General features: G+C 45.4%; 1 protein-coding gene across 1 annotated transcript in view; it reads left to right on the forward strand.

Moving 5' to 3' along the window:
• PAIP1 (poly(A) binding protein interacting protein 1) overlaps positions 1–19,269 on the forward strand; it is a 91,676-nt gene that overhangs the window by 23,133 nt on the left and 49,274 nt on the right. The window contains exons 2-4 of the mRNA XM_078768535.1: positions 14,437–14,633; positions 14,758–14,919; positions 17,227–17,339. Of these exons, the coding sequence (XP_078624661.1) occupies positions 14,437–14,633; positions 14,758–14,919; positions 17,227–17,339 (472 nt within the window). The remainder of the gene's footprint in view (positions 1–14,436; positions 14,634–14,757; positions 14,920–17,226; positions 17,340–19,269) is intronic.

Below are 19,269 nucleotides of genomic sequence, written 5' to 3' on the forward strand. Positions count from 1 at the left end.
GTATAATTTAAATAAACATAAATGCAAATTTCGTAAGTGGAAAAAGTAAGTACACCCTTAGCTCTAATAGGTGGTATTGCCCCCTTTGGCAGAAACAACCTCAAGTAGGCGTTTCTTATAACTGTCTACCAGTCTCTGACATCGACTGGGAGAAATTTTTGCCCACTCCTCCATGCAGAATTATTTCAGCTGTGCGATGTTTGAGGGGTTTCTTGCATGCACAGCTCGTTTCAAATCCCCCCACAACATCTCGATGGGATTTAGATCCGGGCTTTGACTTGGTCATTCCAGAACCCTCCATTTCTTTCTTTTCAGCCATTCCTTGGTGGATTTACTGGTATGTTTAGGGTCATTGTCATGTTGCCAAGGTCCACCTTCGGTTGAGCTTCAACTTTCCGACAGATGGCCTCACATTATCGTCAAGCACCCTCTGGTGCAATGAAGAATTCATAGTGGATTCTATGATGGTGAGCTGCCCAGGCCCTGATGCAGAAAAGCTGCCCCAAACCATAATATTTCCACCACCATGCTTTACAGTTGGTATCAGGTTCTTGTGGTCAAATGCTGTCTTTGCTTTTCGCCAAACATGTATTCTGGTACTGTGGCCAAATAGCTCTACCGTTGACTCAGCTTCTTCTTTCTTTCGTGTATCATCAGATGGCCAGCTCAGTGTCGTGAAGCCATGCCCTCGTCTCTGGTCCTACGTCGAAGAGGCTGGCTTCTGAAGGTGGTCTGTATAGGGGGCAGGTGGTAATTATGTGTTCGGCAGTCTGCTCAGGCTCGCCGCACTCGCATGCGGCGCTGTCTGCCAGGCCCCACATCTTCAGCGATGATTTGAAGTGGCCGACCCCCGTACGTAGACGGTTCAGCAAGGTCCATTGCAGGCGTGGTAGGTCTTCTCCTCCAACGCCACATCCTGGGTCCCAGATGTAGCGGTGGATGCGGTGGGCCTGGCCGTTTCCCACACCTGCTTCCAAGATGCCGCCAGCCATGTGCTTCTAGACAGGTCCTCAGGGATAGAACTGAGCATCTGTTGTGCCGCCTTGTTGTAGGGATGGCGGGACTTGAGTCTGCTTGGAGGCGCCACTACTGTTGTGGTGTTGTGCAGGATGTGCCAGTCGTGTTTCTGGGCTTTCCTTGCCAGGGCGAGGGCAGCAGCCTCCCGTCGTAGGCCGGCCGGGGCGAATCCCGCTAGGACTGGCAGGTGGAATGCCGGGGTGGGCTTCAAGCAACCAGCTACAACGCGGAGGGCGTTGTTAATGGCAACATCAACCTTTCTCACGTGTGGGCTTCTGCTCCAGGCTGGGGCGCAGTATTCGGCTGCAGAGAAGACCAGGGCTTGCGTGGATATTGGTAGGGTCTTGGCGGAGGCTCCCCAGGTCGTACCAGCGAGACGTCGGATAAGCGAGACCCTTGATGTCACCTTGGCCGTAACTTTTTCTAGGTGTTGCTTGAAGGACAGTATCCGATCTAGGCGTACACCGAGGTACTTTGGGGCTTGCTGGAACTCCAGGTGTTTGTTGTCAACGAACACGTCCAGTTCCCTTTTTGCTTCTCTGTTGTTAAGATGGTATGCCTCGTCTGTCTTACCAATGCTGAGCTGCAAACGCCACCTCCGGAGTTAGGCTACCAAGGTGCCCATGTTTTGGTTGATACCGTTTTCCATCGCCTTCCATGTTGGTCGTCGCAGCATGATGGCCAGGTCATCCGCGTAACCGTACTTTCTGGATGTTGTATCCGGCAGGTCGTAGATTTAGATGTTAAACAGCATCGGCGAGAGAACAGAACCCTGCGGGACACCATTCCTCAGTCTTCTGAGCCTTCTGCGCTGGCCTTCGCTGGTCTGTGACAGCATCTCCATGATGAAGTTCACCATATGCCGGTCCGGGATTGTTATGTCCTCAGCAACTTCAGGTGGAGTCCACGGTGCCAAACGGTGTCGTATGCAGCTGTCAGGTCCAGGAACACTACGCCAGCTTTCTCATTGTCTTGGAAGCTGTCTTCAATATCTTGTGTGAGTAATGCTACCTGGTCCACTGTTGACCTGCCACGACGGAAACCGGCTTGTTCCCGCAAGAGCTGTGGGTCCACCACTGGGTCGATGCGGCTGTGGATCATCCTCTCCAGAATCGTAAATGGGACGCAGAGCAACGAGATCGGTCTGTAGGGCTTGGGGTCCTCCGCAGGTTTGTTCGGCTTCGGCAGGGCTTCGGTTGACTCATCTATCCAGAGCACATTGTTCCAGAAGTCCTGGTCTTTGTCTGGGTGTTCATTGGCAAACTTTAGTCTTGCCCTGATGTTCTTTCTGGACATCAAAGGTTTCCTCCTGGCATACCTCCCATGTAAATCAAATTTGTGCAGCCTCTTTCTAATGGTAGACTCGTGCACTTTGACATCAACAGTGGAAAGAGCTACCTGTAGGTCCCGTGATGACAGTCTGGGGTTCTTCGGGACTTCTTTCAGCATCTTGCGGTCTGCTCTCGGGCTGAACTTGCTGGGGTGGCCTGGCCTGAACAAGTTGGCAGTTGTTTGGAATCTTCTCCACTTGTAGGTGATCGTCCGGACAGTCGAATGATTGATTTCAAATTGTTTGGAGATCTTTTTAAATCTCTTCCCAGACTCGTAGGCATCTATAACCTTCTTTCTGAAGGCCTCAGAGAGCTCTTTTGATCTCGGCATGGTGACGCCGCACACTTCAACATCAAAGAGCAAACCAAACTAAATATCTGAGGTTTAAATAAGACAGGTTCTTCCAAGATCCTCTCTAACGATGTTCTAATCATTTACACCTGAGCTGGTGCACCTGATTCTAATTTTAGGTATTTGACGAAGTGATAAATGTGGGGGTGTACTTACTTTTTCCACATGCGAAATTTGCATTTTTGTTTATTTAAATTATACAATGGACTACAAAATGTAAATGTTTCATTACATTTGTTCTATTATATCACCTTTATCTATCAATATTGTTGAAATGAAGATCAAATAGCTGTATGTTGAAATATGTTGAAAAAGTCAAAACTTTACTTGAGGTGTACTTACTTTTTCACGTGACTGTATATATATATATATATATATATATATATATATATATATATATATATATATATATATATATATATATATATATATATATTGTTACGGAACCGGAGTACGGCACTCCCCTTCGGGGGGGGGGGGGGGTTTAATCCCCCCTTCTATTTTCACTGGCCGTCTCCGCTCCTGACGCTACACAGCTACCTCCGGAAAGGCAGGTGCGCAGCCCCGTTGGTACCGCGGACAGATGTTAATTGCCGAGCGGTTTTAGCAACCGCGGCACGAACTATTAACAAGGACTAGACCCGATTCTTGAACGTTGGCCAAATCGTGCCACAGGTATTCAATTGGGAAATCACTAAAGCGACACGGATGTGAAGAAGAAGCAGAACAGAGGTAGGAAATACAAATATGATTTATTTGCGAATTACTATTTGCACAATCAAAGAAACCAAGGGAGAAGGAAGAATAAGAAAATAATTACAGAAAGAGGGATGGACCAGAAGGACACAGTGCAACGCTAGCTTACCGATGGCAGTCTTACTTCCAAACCCAGGACAGAACAAAAAAAGACAGACTCACACGAATGGGGAAATGAAGGCAGGCACGAATGGCTGGAAAGGGAGGAAGGTTCAGCTCAGACCAGAGGGATGGCTGGACGGACGAGGCGGGATCACAAGGCGGGGAGGATGCGGGTCCGATGCGTGTAGACGGCAAGGCTCGAGGTGAGCGGCCGCCGATCCTCCGCAATCTGGGTCGCACGGTCGTGTTGCTTCGCCACAGCGGATCGAAACTGCACGTCAAAGCTCCACTTTCAGCTCCTCCTTCCCTGACTGCTCCGTGCGCCCTCCTTACTCATCTCTTATGTAGTCCCTCCGTCACCCTTTTATTGCTTTTCCTGCGATCAAGCCGCGGGTTAAGAGGGCACGCCTACCGGGTCGCTCTCCGCAGTGCCAATTGGTGGGCACGGGCTTTTCCTGGCTCCGCCCATGATGACGAGGGGCGGGCCACGCCCTTCTTCTCCGAGCTGACCACGTGCGTAATGGAGTTTGGGGTGATTCGAGCGAGCCCCAGCCAAAGGGCAGCGAACGCTGCCGGAAATTGCGTTTTGGTGGCAATTGAAAGGGGATTCTACCTTATTTCATTTGGTGCAATGCAGTGTCAACTAGTGGGAACAGAGCCTTAAACTAATACACATAATAAGGAGATAACTACTGAACAGGGAGATCTATGATTTGCTACGTGATTGTATATGGCCTAACTAAGGGATGACCTTTGACCTTTACACACAACACGGAGGGTGATTTTTACAACAATTCATTACACTACAATTAAAAAACAAAGCAATTCTCAAATCCACAACACTGCACCCTCCTCTTAGGCACGTCCCGGGCCTCTTAAAGTTTTACCTTTAGTGTGGCACGTATGTGTAGTTCCCTCTACATTTAACCTGACACTGAGTGTGACAGTTTTAAAACACAAATAAGTATGTCCCGCTGCTGCATTGCACCCTGCCTAACAGACTTACACCCACAGCGAACCGAATTGCGGAATTGTCTTCAAACTACAACATGAACGATGGGGGAGCATTATTTACAGTTAACGCTAGTATTTACAAAACTAACCCCAGGACCTGTGATTGTTCTTTGGAGGGGGAGACAGACAGCCTGCCCTGCATCGACGCACCATCACCAATAATCAGCACCATAAAGCACCAAAAAACGCACCGGAGTGCACAGTCACCACAATCAATAATAAACAAAACAAACCCCTGGTGCTCTTGCTCTTCGGCTCCCTCTGCTGGCCAATGTTCTTCCAGTTGTCGTCTTTCTTCGTTTTCTTGGTTGCGGCCTATTTGGTGGATATTTAAAAAATGCACAAAACGTGTCCGTTTTTTATTTATGGCCCACAGGGGCCGACTATGAGTGGTTCACCTGTGGGCTTGGTGCCACCTCACCGGGTCCGCAAGCAAGATCTTGGGCCATCGTGGCCGGTTCCAGCAGAGGGGCCATGCCCCAACCCGTGGGGTCCATAAGTGGTGCTCAGCCACAGACATGTGGTCCATAAGTGGTGCGTGGATGCAGGCAGCTGGTTGCGGGGGTTCGGGCACACAATGGCGGACTCCCGCACGCTCCCCTCGATGCCCAGAGAGCACAGTCCTCGGGTGGGAGACAGGGGAACAGAAGACAGGTGAGCGAGGGGTAAGGTCACAAGGGTACACATCAAAACAGGCAATGCAGAACGAGGTGCGTACGGAGAGCGAAGTGAGAAAGCTCGTCCCTACCGTACGCCCCCTTCCCCCCACCCCCCACATGTGACATACACTACCCTTGCCCTTACCCCATATGTACAAAAATCTACACATTTACAAATTCGTCACTACTGTCTCGTCTCCCCTATATTTCCCCTATACCAAATTCGTCCCCACAATCCCTCTAACCAAAATTTGCCATCACCCAATTCATCATCAATCCTCATAAGGAGGGAGAGATGGAACAACAAAGCACAATGTCACACCCACGTCATGATGCGTCTCACAATCCAAACATTTGCACAATAAAAATAATCAAAACATCCATGGCATGGTGTGGAGTTCTGTCACCTCAGGTGAGTGGATGTAGATGGTGCGAGGAGATTCTTAATCCTAACTATCCTCTAAATGACTTTAATACACTTTACACTACCCGGGGTCTTTCCCTGCCAAACCATTGGCAATCTTACTCTATGCGGTTTTAAGAACCAAATTCCCATTGACCAAACTGTGGTGCTTCATCAATTTGGGGTCTCACTCCCCTGATTCAACTCCCTGTGCCTTTGCACAATTTCCGGGCTGAGTCGTGTAGCTCTCCCAGCAGGTCTACCCACCTGCACACCTCCACCACTGTAGTTGCCTCCGAGCTTACCTGCTCCTCACCCTACCTATCTAACTGGGGAAGGCCCTCCTTGGCGCTTACCCCACTCGGTGCCCTCTCTGGCACTGGGCTACCCGGGTCCGTCCTCCGGATCCTCGGGCCCCATCCACAACTCTACTGGCTCCCAGAGCCCACCTGCGGCCTCACCTGGCCGACATCCTCACAGTGGTGGAGTGCCCATTCAACTACACATACTAACAGGCCACACGCCCAGCCATTTCCACGTCACTAATGCACCCATCCAAACACCATTCTTCCACCACGCACCACAGATGCCAATATCCAACTACAATTTACCTGTACCCTCTACCTAACGCTTAAACTACCCTCCCCGGGTATTCGTGATGGGGTCCATCCTCCTTCCCCCCCATCCACACCTTTGCACCATCCACTCCACTCCACAGTTTCCACCATACTCACTCCACGACCATCCATTCCATACTCCATGTATTCCACACAACCATTCTCCATACACCTGTATTTGCACACCTGTGCAGTGTGCAATCACTCCTACTGGTGCTTCCTGCACCCTCCTTCCTCCCTGGACCATTTGGTCAACACAACACTCAATCACCATTACTCACTCATACACTGCTCAATACCTCAAAACCATTGCCTCAGGCACCCACATTTTCCCACGCTCACACACACACATCTCCCCCGAGCATTGCCTAGCAATTCCTCATTTGCTCGATATCAATACTCACACATACGGCATCATCTGATCTACCTGGTTTCCCGCTAACTTGGTGCTCCCCGTCTTCCCTTTAAACTAAGCACATACCACGTCATTAACAACCATTCTAACCTCTCTATGTCCCCGACTACCTGTCCAATGTTGCTACTTAACCCTACCGTTACCTCTGGTCATTTTCCTCTAGATCCCTATACATTATCCTAACCCTCCCTCGGCGAGCTTACACTGCCATAAACCCCATAAAACTATAGCTCCTTTGCCCCCGTTGTGAGGGATAGCAGAGTTGCCATCCCACCACATCGGGCATTTCTCACTACAAATTTTGCTCATCCAATTCCCTTCAATCACGAATTTTCCAATCACTGCCAATCCTTCTACCAATCCTTTGCCAATCATCAAATTTTGCTTTTCAAATTCACTACGGCTATCTCCCTCACACGTCTACTCACTTGAGCCTCTCGGTGCGTCATTATATTTTCAAAGCTCGGCTTCGCAAAGCCGAGCAATGAATGCGGGTGGTTTGTTGCCGGCAGTTGGATTCGTCCGGCATTCGGTGCAGGGAAGGGGGCTTACCCGGGCCGAGATTCCACGCACCATCTCGGCACGGAGCCGTCCGATGGCCCGATCTCGCCCTGCCGGGACGTCTCAACCACAAGGGGTCGCCGTGCCGACCCTTCCTCGAACCGGGCCGCCCACCCTGCTTAGTGGAGCATGGACGCGACCGTTCGGAGCGAGGCCCGGCATGGATCCCGCACGGCGGTTCCTTTGAAATCGCCGTGGTTACGATCCCCGCTGGTTCCCGCGGTGCACAACGCCCGGCACGAACCGAGGGCTCGCTTCGGCTAAAAGTCGATCTAGCTGCTTAACCCGGTTAACGTCGACGCTTCACCTGCAGGCTCACACGCATACGCGACCCCTTTCATCCTCAACGAGCTCGGTGCTCCAACGCCGCCCGTACACCCCGCGTACTTTGTCACAGCACTCGTTCTTGTTCCGCTCACAGACTTCGTTACACACCCGACCACCGCACACCTTAGCACACACGTCGTTCGCACACCTCACCAACACACCTATTCACGCCCCCTCCTCGGTCACATCCCCGGTGACAACCACGGGTGTGCACTCACTTGCACACCCAATCACGTGCTTTACTACTAACTCCAGGGTGCATTCCCACACGCGCTCGACCATCTCAGGTGTGCATCCTTCCATTCCAGGTGTACATTCTCTCTCACCTGCCACAACCAACTCACGCTCCGTTTCACTCTCACTACTCTCACCTCCACTCTCGGTCGCGCATTCACCCTTACTCTTGACAGCGCACTCTGTAATCATGCACTCCTCTGTCACACACCTTTTTTGCGCATCCTCTGGCGCACACTCTCCCGTTACACCCTCTGTAACACTCACCACAGGTGTGCACTCTTTCGTTACCTCCCCTGTAACACTCCCCATTCCGCGTTTCCATGTGCCCCCCCGCACACACGCTATGACCAACTCACTCTCGACAGCACACTCACTCCTCGGCGCGCACTTTTTCCTCACAGACCCCATTGTCGGACCTCCTCGCACACCTCCTCCTTCACACTCTGTACCTGTCGCACACTTCACCAGCGGCCTCTCACGAACACCCGGGTCCAAACCAACCCCCAAGCCGACTGAATCTCCCCTCACGCCATATACATTTCCGAGTATATCGCCACTCACCTTGGCACCTCGTCTCCGTTCCTCCTCCTCCGCCACCTGCAAACTCTTTATTTGGTTAGCAAGCACACCATCACGATTTGAGCACCGACCTTGTACATATTCCATCACCTCCTCCTTTATCTCCCTCTTAGTTTCCCTCTGTCTCTTCTTAATTTCACTCACCCCCTCTTCCACTTCCTCTAATTTCTCCTTTACCTCCCTCATTTCCCGGTGCGCCCCCTCGATCTCTTCCTCTAATGCCACCTTGACCGTTTCTATGTGCGTCCTCACCTCCCGTTCTTTCGTCTCCATTGCCTCCGTCACCTCGTCCAACCTCTTTGTCAATCCCTCATGTACCATCTGACATTCCGTCTTTGTCGCTATAGGTTCCTTCTTGATGTCTTTCTGCGTCGCCTTTAACCCCCCGATTATCGCAGTGTTCTTCTCCACTTGATCCACTAATTCCTTCTGTCCCACCGTCAGCTGTTCCACTCCCCTCGTTCGATCTTCTATTCCCCCCTGTAACCTAGCCGTACTAGTTCTCACCTCTTTCTCCATACGCTCCTCACCTCGCTTTACCTCCTCGCGTACCCCCGAGACATCCTCGCTCACACCTCGTCTTATCATCTCTCCCATCTCTTTGGCAGATGCCGCCCTCATCTGTTCCAATTCATTCCTCTGAGCATCCAATTTACCTTCCAACCCGAGTTTCACCTCCTCTATCTGGTTCCCCATCTGCTTGATTTCCCGGGCGGATTGCTCCCCTATTTCCCTCAATTTGCCTTCCATCTTGTCTTCTAGCCCCGTTAACCCATTCTTCACCCCTTTTATCCCGTTGTCTAACCCCTCAAATTTATCGTCCAACCCCTTAAAATTATTGTCTAACCCCTCAAATTTATTGTCTAACCCCTCAAATTTCTTGTCTAAACCCTCAAATTTCTTGTCTAAACCCTCAAATGTATTGTCTAGTCGTTCACTGGTACCCCTTGCTTCGTCCCTCATTGCCCCCATACTGGTTTCCAAACCTCCAATTTGGTTTCCCATTTTCTCCCCCATTCTGTTTTCCATTCGTACCAATTGTTCTCCTATTCCCATTTGCACGGCGGCCTGCAGCTGCGCAATGAGGGCCTGCATGTCAATCCCCTCCCACTTGTGCAGCGGGTGCGGCCGCCGTAGCCATGTGCTAGGCGCCATTTTGCGTTTCTACAACCACGTGCGCGAGGGCGCCATCTTGCGCACCTGATACCCCCGCAACCACATCTTCATTGCTCTCCTCTTCTCTCTCCCCCATATACACTTCCCTGGGGTCCTGGGTCGACTCTAACCCTTCTTCTAATCCCCCCACCGGCATCCGGTCGCCTTGATTATCCATGGCGCGATTTCAAATTTGGATATTGACTAAAATTTTGGCCGCTCGAAATTTTGAGCGCGCTAATCACGCTTCAGGTCCGAATCCCACACTCCTGACACCAATTGTTACGGAACCGGAGTATGGCACTCCCCTTTGGGGGGGGGGGTTAATCCCCCCTTCTATATGGTGAAAATTTTATCTCAATCGGTCCTATTATTGCAGAGAAATTGGTTTTTAAAGGAAATTAAAACTTAAAATGGCACTGAGTTAAGGATCATCAGAATTATCAGAATTACCAAAGTTCAAAGTGCCATAACTTTGTCAAAAATGATCGAAACTTCGTGAAGTTCGAACTTGATCTGTACCTTATCATGAGGAAACCATGTGCCAGGTTTGAAATCATTAGCCTTAAGCGTTTAGAAAAAAAAGTCCGGAAAACTGTTCTTTGCCTGACGGACGGAGGGACAGCGTGCAAACCTATAGTCCCCTCCGGTGTACACTGGTAGGGGACTAATAAGAAGTTATAAACATCAATTTTATCCAGAGGAGGTAAATAAGAAGACATTGGGGGCTTTGATGGCTTTTTATGACGAGAGGTTTATTTCAGAAAATGGAATTGACAGCCTCCCTTATGGATACAAGTATTAAGATAAACACAAGTGTTAAGATAAACATAAGTGTTCATATAAATATAAGAGCTAAGATAAACATATGTGTTAAGATAAACATGAGAGTTAAGATAAATATAAGAGTTAAGATAAACATAAGTGTTAAGCTAAACATGAAAGTTAAGATAAGTATAAGAGTTAAGATAAACATGAGAGTTGAGATAAGTATAAGAGTTAAGATAAGTATAAGAGTTAAGATAAGTATAAGAGTTCAGATATGTATAAGAGTTAAGATAAGTATAAGAGTTAAGATATGTATAAGAGTTAAGATATGTATAAGAGTTAAGATAAGTATCAGAGTTAAGATAAGTATAAGAGTTAAGATAAGTATAAGAGTTAAGATAAACATAAGAATTAATATAAAAAATGGAATGAGAGCGATGGGAGGGGTGGGGGGGTTTAACGGGCTACCGCCACCTTTTTTACTGGTATATAAATGATAGAATCAAGCAATAACCAAACCAAAGAGTGGAGAAAATCACAGCCTTGGTATAAAAATGGAAAACATAACGAATGTGGTAAATATCAAAAAAGTCATATTGAAGAGATAACCAAGACGAGCTTAAATACAGCATACAGACTAAAGGGTTTTAAAAGATTTAATGGATGTCAAGACATCAATGAAAAAATATTTTACTACAATCTCAAAATTATATGTGGCTCAGGAGGTGCTCAAACAAGAGCATTAAGAGAGGTTTACCATTTCATCTCTGCCAACAAAGATATTTAAACCAAGAACCAAGTTCAAACATACTATTTATCAATCTATTCGATGGTGATGAGTTCAATCAGAAAATTTAGTTAATCACTAAAATATAATATAAATATTCATTGGTTCTCTTTATGAGTTCAAAGAAAATATGGGTGTTTTAGAATCAACAAAGGGTTTGGGAGTCTGTTGAGGATTTAACCTTTGTCAATGGCTTAGATCAGGAAGGGAGAAATAGACAATTTTTAACGGTTATGGCATGTTGGTCAAATAGTTTTTCAATTATAAATGACAGTGGGATAAGAGGGGAAATAGGGAAATAAAACAATGGGATAAAGGAAAAATAGAACTTAGGTGTAAGGGGATGAGGGGCAGGTGGGGCTAGAGGAGGGGGAGGGGGAGGTGACGCAAGTAGTAGGAAAATGTTGGTTTTGAGATAAGCGCCAGAATAGTGAAACGAGCATAGCGAGTGAGCTATTTTGGTGATTGTCTCAGAACCAACATTTTCCTACTACTCACACTGTTGTTTAAACTCTCTACATACACTGTGCGTTGTTACATTTCACATTTCAGATGTTGGGTATGTGACACTGACAAAATGACTCGATTTTGGTGAAGATCAGGATCCGATTTTTTTTTTTTTTTTTTTTTTCCTTTTTTTATTGATTGATTCTTCACTATTGAGAGATAAGAGGAAAACCGATGCAAGATGATATCTTATGATATCTCAAAAACTTGTGGACGGATTTGGACGAAACTTGGTGGTCATGTTGGGTGTGTGACGAGGACGAATTGGTTCGATTTTGGTGAAGATCTGAATCCAGATCTGGATACAATAATTTTCAAGTGATTCTTCGACTTTGAGAGATGGAGCCAAAAACGATGTGGAGCATATTTCAAAAAGTTATCGAAAGACTTGCCACAACTACAGTACCTTCAGAAAGTATTCACACCCCTTGACTTTTCTCACATTTTCTTGTTCCAGCCTGAATGTTAAAATGGATTAAATTGAGATTTTTTTTGTCACTGATCCACACATAATACCCCATAATGTGAAAGTGGAATTTTGTTTTTGGGCATTTTTACAAATTAATAAAAAATTAAATACAGATATATGTAATTCACATAAGTATTCTACCCACCACTTCGTCAGTATTCCATAGAAGTGCCTTTGGCAGCAATTACAGCTTCGAGTCTTCTTGGGTACGTCTGTATCAGCTTTGCACATCTGGATTTGGGGAGTTTCTCCCATTCTTCCTTGCAGATTTGCTAAAGCTCTGTCAAGTTGGATTGGGAATGTCGGTGAACAGCAATCTTCAAGTCTTTCCACACATTCTCAATGGGATTCAAGTCTGGGCTTTGGCTGGGCCACTGAAGGACTTTCACATTCTTGTCCTGAAGCCATTCCAGTGTTGCTTTGGTTGTATGCTTTGGGTCATTGGCCTTTTGGAATGTAACTCTTCACTGCAGTCTAAGGTATTTTGCACTCTGAAGCAGGTTCTCCTCAAGGATTTGCCTGTTTTTCGCTCCATTCATTGTTCTCTCTATCCTTACAAGTCTCACAGTCCCTGCTGCTGAAAAGTATCCCCATAGGATGATGCTGCCACCACCATGCTTCACTGCAGGGATGGTGTTAGATGGGTGATGAGCTGTGCTCGGTTTCTTTGAGACAAAGCTCTTTACATTCACACCAAAGAGTCCAATTTTCGTCTCATCAGGCCACAGCATATTTTGCCTCATACCCTGAGACTTTCACTTGTCTTTTTGTAAATCTCAGGTGTGCTGTCATGTGCCTTTTTCTCAGGAATGGCTTCCGCCTGTCGACTCTCCCATAAAGCCTAGATTTGTGAAGAGACTGTAGAGACTGTTGTCCTTCCGGCAGGTTCTCCCATCTGAGCCAAGGAACTCTGTAGTTCTGTCAGATTTGTCTTTGGGTTCTTGATCACCTCCCTGACCAAGGTCCTTCTTGTCCGGTTGCTCAGTTTGGTTGGTCGGCCAGCTCTAAGAATCTGGATATCTCCATAGTATTTCCATTTCCTAATGATGGAGCTCATTGTGATCTTAGGAACTTTCAACACTCTAGAAATTGTTTTATCCCCTTCCCCAAATCTTTGCCTCCTCACAATTCTATCTCAGAGTTATACGGACAGTTCCTTGGACTTCATGGTAGAGTTTCTGCTCTGACATGCACTGTCAACTGTGGCACCTTATATGGAAAGGTGTGTTTCTTTCTAAATCATGTCCAATCAATAGAATTGGCCACAGGTGGACTCCAATCAAGTTGTCGACATCTCAAGGATGATCAAATGAAATTGGATGCTCGTGAGCTCAATTTGGAGTGTCATAACAAAGGGGTTGAATACCTATTGACTCGACATTTCAGCTTTTTTTTTTTGCTTTTTTTTGTATACAGAATCGAGGCTTGTGAAAGAGCTAACATTTATCACAAAAAGAAATCAGAGACAAACAAACAAAGTATATAAAAAGGGGAGCGGTAGATAAGATGGGGAGAGAAGGGGAAGCACATAAACACAACATTTGAGAGCAGGGACATCGGGAATGTGTGAGAGGGATTGGGGGAAGGCGGCGTGGGAAGGGGAGGGGGGGGGGGGAGAAGTATAAACACAGTACACCAAGGACTTCCAGGAAAGAAGTTGGTATTTCAAAAAAGTGGATTTTGGGTGAAATTAGCGGGGGTAGAAAAGATCAAGGTTTTGGATGGGGGAAGATAAGAGATGGTGGTGAACAGCTGTTTTAAAGACCTGGAGGGAGGAGTGGGATTGAAGAGAGTGAGGGAGTTTGTTCCAGAGGCGGGAGAAAAGACGAATGAAGGAGTGAAGGTGAGCAGAGAGTCTTGATTTTGGCAGTTTAACCATAAGAGGGTTGCAATTGTTGCAACAAGTTTTCAGTAATTATTTAGAAAATTCTAAAATACAAAAAAAAAAAATCCACTTTGACATTATGGAGTATTTTGTGTGGATCAGTGACAACAAATCTCAATTCAATCCATTTTCAATTCAGGCTGTAACAACAAAATGTGAAACGGAAGAGGTGTGAATACTTTCTGAAAGCTCTGTAGGTGGATGTGTTGGTTAGATGTCAAGAACAAGCCTTTTCGATTTTGGTTCATGTCCGGATCCATTTCCGGCCTATCAGTGGATCATACAAAACATAAACTGTTCAGCCTGGTGGAGTTATGCGCTATACCGAGTGTCATTCTAGTCATTATTTCAATTATCCCTTGATTTTGATTGATTTAAACAGGTATTCGTTGACAATTTAAGATATTAATTTGCTTGCTTTGTCCATCACCCACCTCCTTCACTTCCCATTCCTCCTTCACTTCCCATTCCTCATTCCTATTTTTCTATCTCAAGTCCCTTTAATGGGGACAGAGAGTACAGCTTGTGTTCCAGCTGAGAGAGGGGGTACTGCCGTCATCGCACCAATGAGGCAGGCAGATCCCAGTGGAGATGTACCTTCTATGATCTTCAATTCTTCTCCTTCCAATATGAAGAAGGCACTTTCACCTGCTGCACCTGTGTTCGTTCCACGAGGGTGCTATCAGCAACCGGTATTCATTTTATTTGTATTTGCCTTTAACACACCCTCCAACAATCCCCTACATTGTCCCCTCACCTTCTCCTAACCTGTGTCATGTTGTCCTATTCACACCTGTTTTATACGCTCCACTACAGCTTCCAGATAAAGAGCCGAAGGAATACCTGACATTAATGCTGGACACTCTCACAGTCTGCCCGGCACGATTGGACCACGACATTGAAGAACTGACTGACGAGTTGTGTGCCTTGAGCTCCAGAGACTCGCTCTCTACAATCGTCAGTCTCATATTTAAACAGGTCCTGAACACTCAACCTTGTCCTGCTCCTTTCAGCATCTCTGACTCACTTTGAAACATCATTGCATTTATTTTTATTTCTAAAAAAAAACAATTAATTTTATTGTTTTAAAACTATTCACTGAAACACTAAATGGGTGCTAGGATTGTATTACAATTTGATTTGCTATACTGGGAGTTCTTTTATAAGCTATGCCTCTAAGTTCAAGTCCAATACACTGTTGGTTTCTACATTATCAATTAATGTTTCTCACTCGTGATCTCCATAAGGTTTGTATCGGAAGTCTCCAAAGGACAACCTCGCAGGGCCCAAAGTTTTTATTTATTTATTTATTAATTTTTATGGGATATTGCTCGTCACAAAGCAGGAAGGCCACTCGAGGTGGAGGCTACACAAAGAAAACAAAAGCAGAACAACCGGCCCCTTGGATTGAAACGACAATTATAAAAATGTCTTCACAGAACAAAAAGGGCTGGGATGGGTTAACTAGTCTGCTTCCAGATTGGGGTAGAGGTAACATTGATTCTTGGAGTAGAGGTAACTGGGGGGAGACAACAGTGCCTTACCCCAAGTATTCGAGTTCATCTTTTAAGGATTATGTTTTGAAGACCAGACTGTGATCATTTGAAGATCGAGGAAAGAAACAAATCCGGGTGCTGCACATCGTAGCCCATTTACTCCAAGGGCCGACCCTTTAAAGATCGTGGCCGAATCCCGGACGATATCCATGCGTGGGATGTATGTTGTGACGTTTCCTGGAATCTCTTTCACTTGAGTTTGATTTGCTTCTTTCTGATCGATTCTGACCAAAATCATTGAAATCCAATCGTTCAATTTCTCGTGCCATCATTGATTTTTATTTTTGAGTGCGTTATCTTGTCGCACCGTCTTCTATTCAATGTCAGAATGTTGGAATATTGTCGACGATGTAATCGCACAGCTCAGATCACATGCGAGTGTTGCGTCATCATTATGGACCATTCTTTCTGTTCCTTGCTTCCACTGCTTTTCAGGGACTTGGATGTTGTAGGTTTTGTGGTTATAACAATGGATTACTCCGGATACATCATCATGCCATTGTTTCAAGAGTTTTTCTGTTTTGCTTTGTATCCAGAGAGAAGGTGATGTTCTTTTCTGTTTCAACATTGCAGAACCTTCACCCGTCTAAATGACTCGATCCAGCCGTTTTATTTGAGCTTTGATTCCAGGCATGCCTGCTCATTGAGAGGTTTCCTGTTTGGAGTTTGTACATTATTGCTTTGGCAGATATTTTTGACAGATTAGGTTCTTCAGATAGTCGGATCGGGAAGGTGTTGCCTCCCACAAACTATATTTTCTAAGGTCTCTGCTGATGAGCTTGTTGAAGCGTCGAGTAAGAGAATGTGAAAATTGCTTTCGCACGAATTTAGGTCCTCCATCTGTATATGGGCTTTTAAAATTTGCTATTTTTGTAAATTACATTCTGATTCTTAGTCTTATTCTAAGTCCATTTCCTCTATATAGTGTCTTTCATTTTCGGCTTCAAACCACTTCTGCCTTTTTGTTGTCTTATTTTGCCTGTTCATTCCTTTTCAGAATTCTCCTTTTTATTTTTTGTATGCAATGTTAAGGCTCATGGAGGTGCCAGAGCATAGAACAGATCAGGACATAACAAAACAAAAGGAACAGTAGAAAGAGAGGCAGGTGGGGTGAAACAGGATCGAGATCTAACGTGATGATCAGGATGGATCAGGACGTAACAAAACAAAGGAACAGTAGAAAGAGAGGCAGGTAGGGTGAAACAGCAACTGCAGGGATGAGGGACAAAATTGAGGGAGACTTGTAGAAATAATGGATGTAGGGAAGAATTAGGGGTAGGGGAGGACACAGGAAGTGAACAAGATGGATCCAGCCTTAAACTCTCAGAAAGAAAAAAAACTGGAAACTTGTCGATAGTCGAGCTTGGGAATGGTTAACGGGGCTAGAAAAGATCACATATTTCCCTTTTCCTGGTGTTTGGCATATTGTTTTGGTTCTCAAACTTCATTGTGTTCTTTTTTAAATTTTTCAGATGGGTGTTTTTGTTTTCTTTCAATAATCTGCTTGTAATTCTGTCCTTATTCTGAATATGATTCCTGTAAAGCTCGCGCAAGAGCTTTATTCACTCGAGAGGGAAATGCGGAAGATAAGTGTTGGTCTGTTGGATGGGAATAGTTGGAGACTGTTTTGGTAGCTGAGCTCGTAATGGAGACATGACGGTGAGTAAACATCTGTTAAATGGATGAGTGTGTGAATATTCTGATTGGAGTTTCTCTTCCCTTGGTGTAGGCAGTGACGGAACCCAATTTCACTTACACAGCTGCGCGCCTGTGTAATCACCTGTCTCAACACCTGTCACAACCCTCACCCGAGGGAAACTTTCGACAACAACTGCTGAAACGGTGACATTCTTTAACTCCATCAAACAAACATTTGTGAATCGATCACTTCCTTAGCTTGCCATGTCACATTAATTTTACTTTTCAAGTAATGGGATTATTTTTATTCTGATGACTTCGGAGGATAAATGGAAGAACAAGTGGACAGATTATATGAGGAATTACACACTGACAATGTGATGAAGAAACGTCCAGACACAAACAAGCAGTGGATGAATGAATGGAAAAAGAGGATAGGAACAGAGAGGAAAGATGATAACTTGTAGGTAAACGAGGTGAGTGTGGGAGGGTTAATGAGGGTTGACAATATTGAAGTGGTAACGCACTGTGCTCTTCAACTCATGGAGACAACAATTGGATTGTACTCGGTCAGGAAAGCGATCCTATCAGCAGGAGGAAAACAGGAAGACATTAGTGGAGATGTGCACTGAGCTTGGATTTTTTTTTTGTTAACAAGGAAGCTGTTACTGGAAGAATTCATGCATCATGGAGAGATGCGTTGTAGAGACGGAGCGAGACCAGAGGATAGGTGGTTAAAACAATGGATTCCACTCAACTGTACACTGTGACTTCAGGTCTGTTCCTCTGTTTTGTGAGACATGCCAATGAGCTTGAGAGCTTTGGGTTCCACAGCATCCAGGAGTGAGAGCCTTTGAGGTGAGGCTACCTGCCCAAGGGGTGAGCATTAGTCCATTGAGCAATGAACAAAGACCAAAAGCCCATGAGAAGTGTAAATGTACTGAGGAACGACTCGGCATGACGGAGGATTTCCAGTCTGTGGCTGCCTTGGGAGACTTTGCAGGCCATTGTCAGCTTTGATGTGTGGTGTGCTCATGACAGGTCGCTGATTCTGAGGGCCAGAAGTTTTAAATACTCTCCTTTCTAGTGGTTGTTCAATCGATAGGTGGGTCCAGAATTTAGCTTTTCTTGCAAAGAAATACGTGGTTGGGGTGGGTGGCTATAGCCCCCGCCAGCCCCCAGTGGTGGTCACTTGTGTCTAAGTGTTGACTGATGTCTAATGATATTTAGTCAGGTTCACTATGTCAATAAATTATATTTCGTTCAAAATCATGGTAGATTAGCAAACCTATACATTTTTGGAAAGGTTATAGCATAAGGAAAGTAAAAATCAATGTTTACATTTGGAGAGATACCTGTATGGCGGCCATTTTGGATTTTCAAAATGGCCACTGTAAAATACATATTTTGTTCTATTTCTGCCTCGAATTACCCTAAAAACTTTTTAAAATATACTAAACCTATATTTTCAGGGACAAGGAATCCAATGAAAGTATCAAATTAGTGCTATGGGGAATGGTAAGACACGAATCAAAGGTTTTGAATTGCAAAATACTGTCTTTATATTCGCAATACGTTGCATAATCAAATACATGTTATCATTTTGTACAGGCAGTTAATAACATCAAAATGTGTCACAATAATTCATATCACCAAACATACACAGGCAGTCAGCAAAATCATATATACACATGCAGTCAGTATAACTTCACATCTACACAGGCAGTCAATGACAAAATATACACAGGCAGTCAATGGCATCAAACATACACGATTACAGAATATGCCATTTAGAGTTCGTCATCACTGTCCTGTGTGTCGTATCCGACAATATAGTCCGCATCGTTTTCACAGTCCGTTCCACACAAGCAAAGGTCGGTCAAATTGATTGGCAAATCGAATTGGTCGAATGGTCGATCGAATCGAATTCGATGAATCGAATCGAATCGATCGAATTGGTCGATCGAAGCGATTGGTCGAATGGTCGAATTGGTCGAATGGAATTGGTCAATTGGTTGAATTGGTCGAATCGAATTGGTCGGAATTGGCAAATGTAAACATTGATTTTCAGATTTTCCATGTAATAACGTTTCCAAAAATGTATAGGTTTGCTAAACTACCATGATTTTGAACG

The sequence above is a fragment of the Myxine glutinosa genome, chromosome 14, assembly GCF_964187855.1.
Source record: "Myxine glutinosa chromosome 14, kmMyxGlut1.1, whole genome shotgun sequence".
Taxonomy (NCBI): Eukaryota; Metazoa; Chordata; class Myxini; order Myxiniformes; family Myxinidae; genus Myxine; species Myxine glutinosa.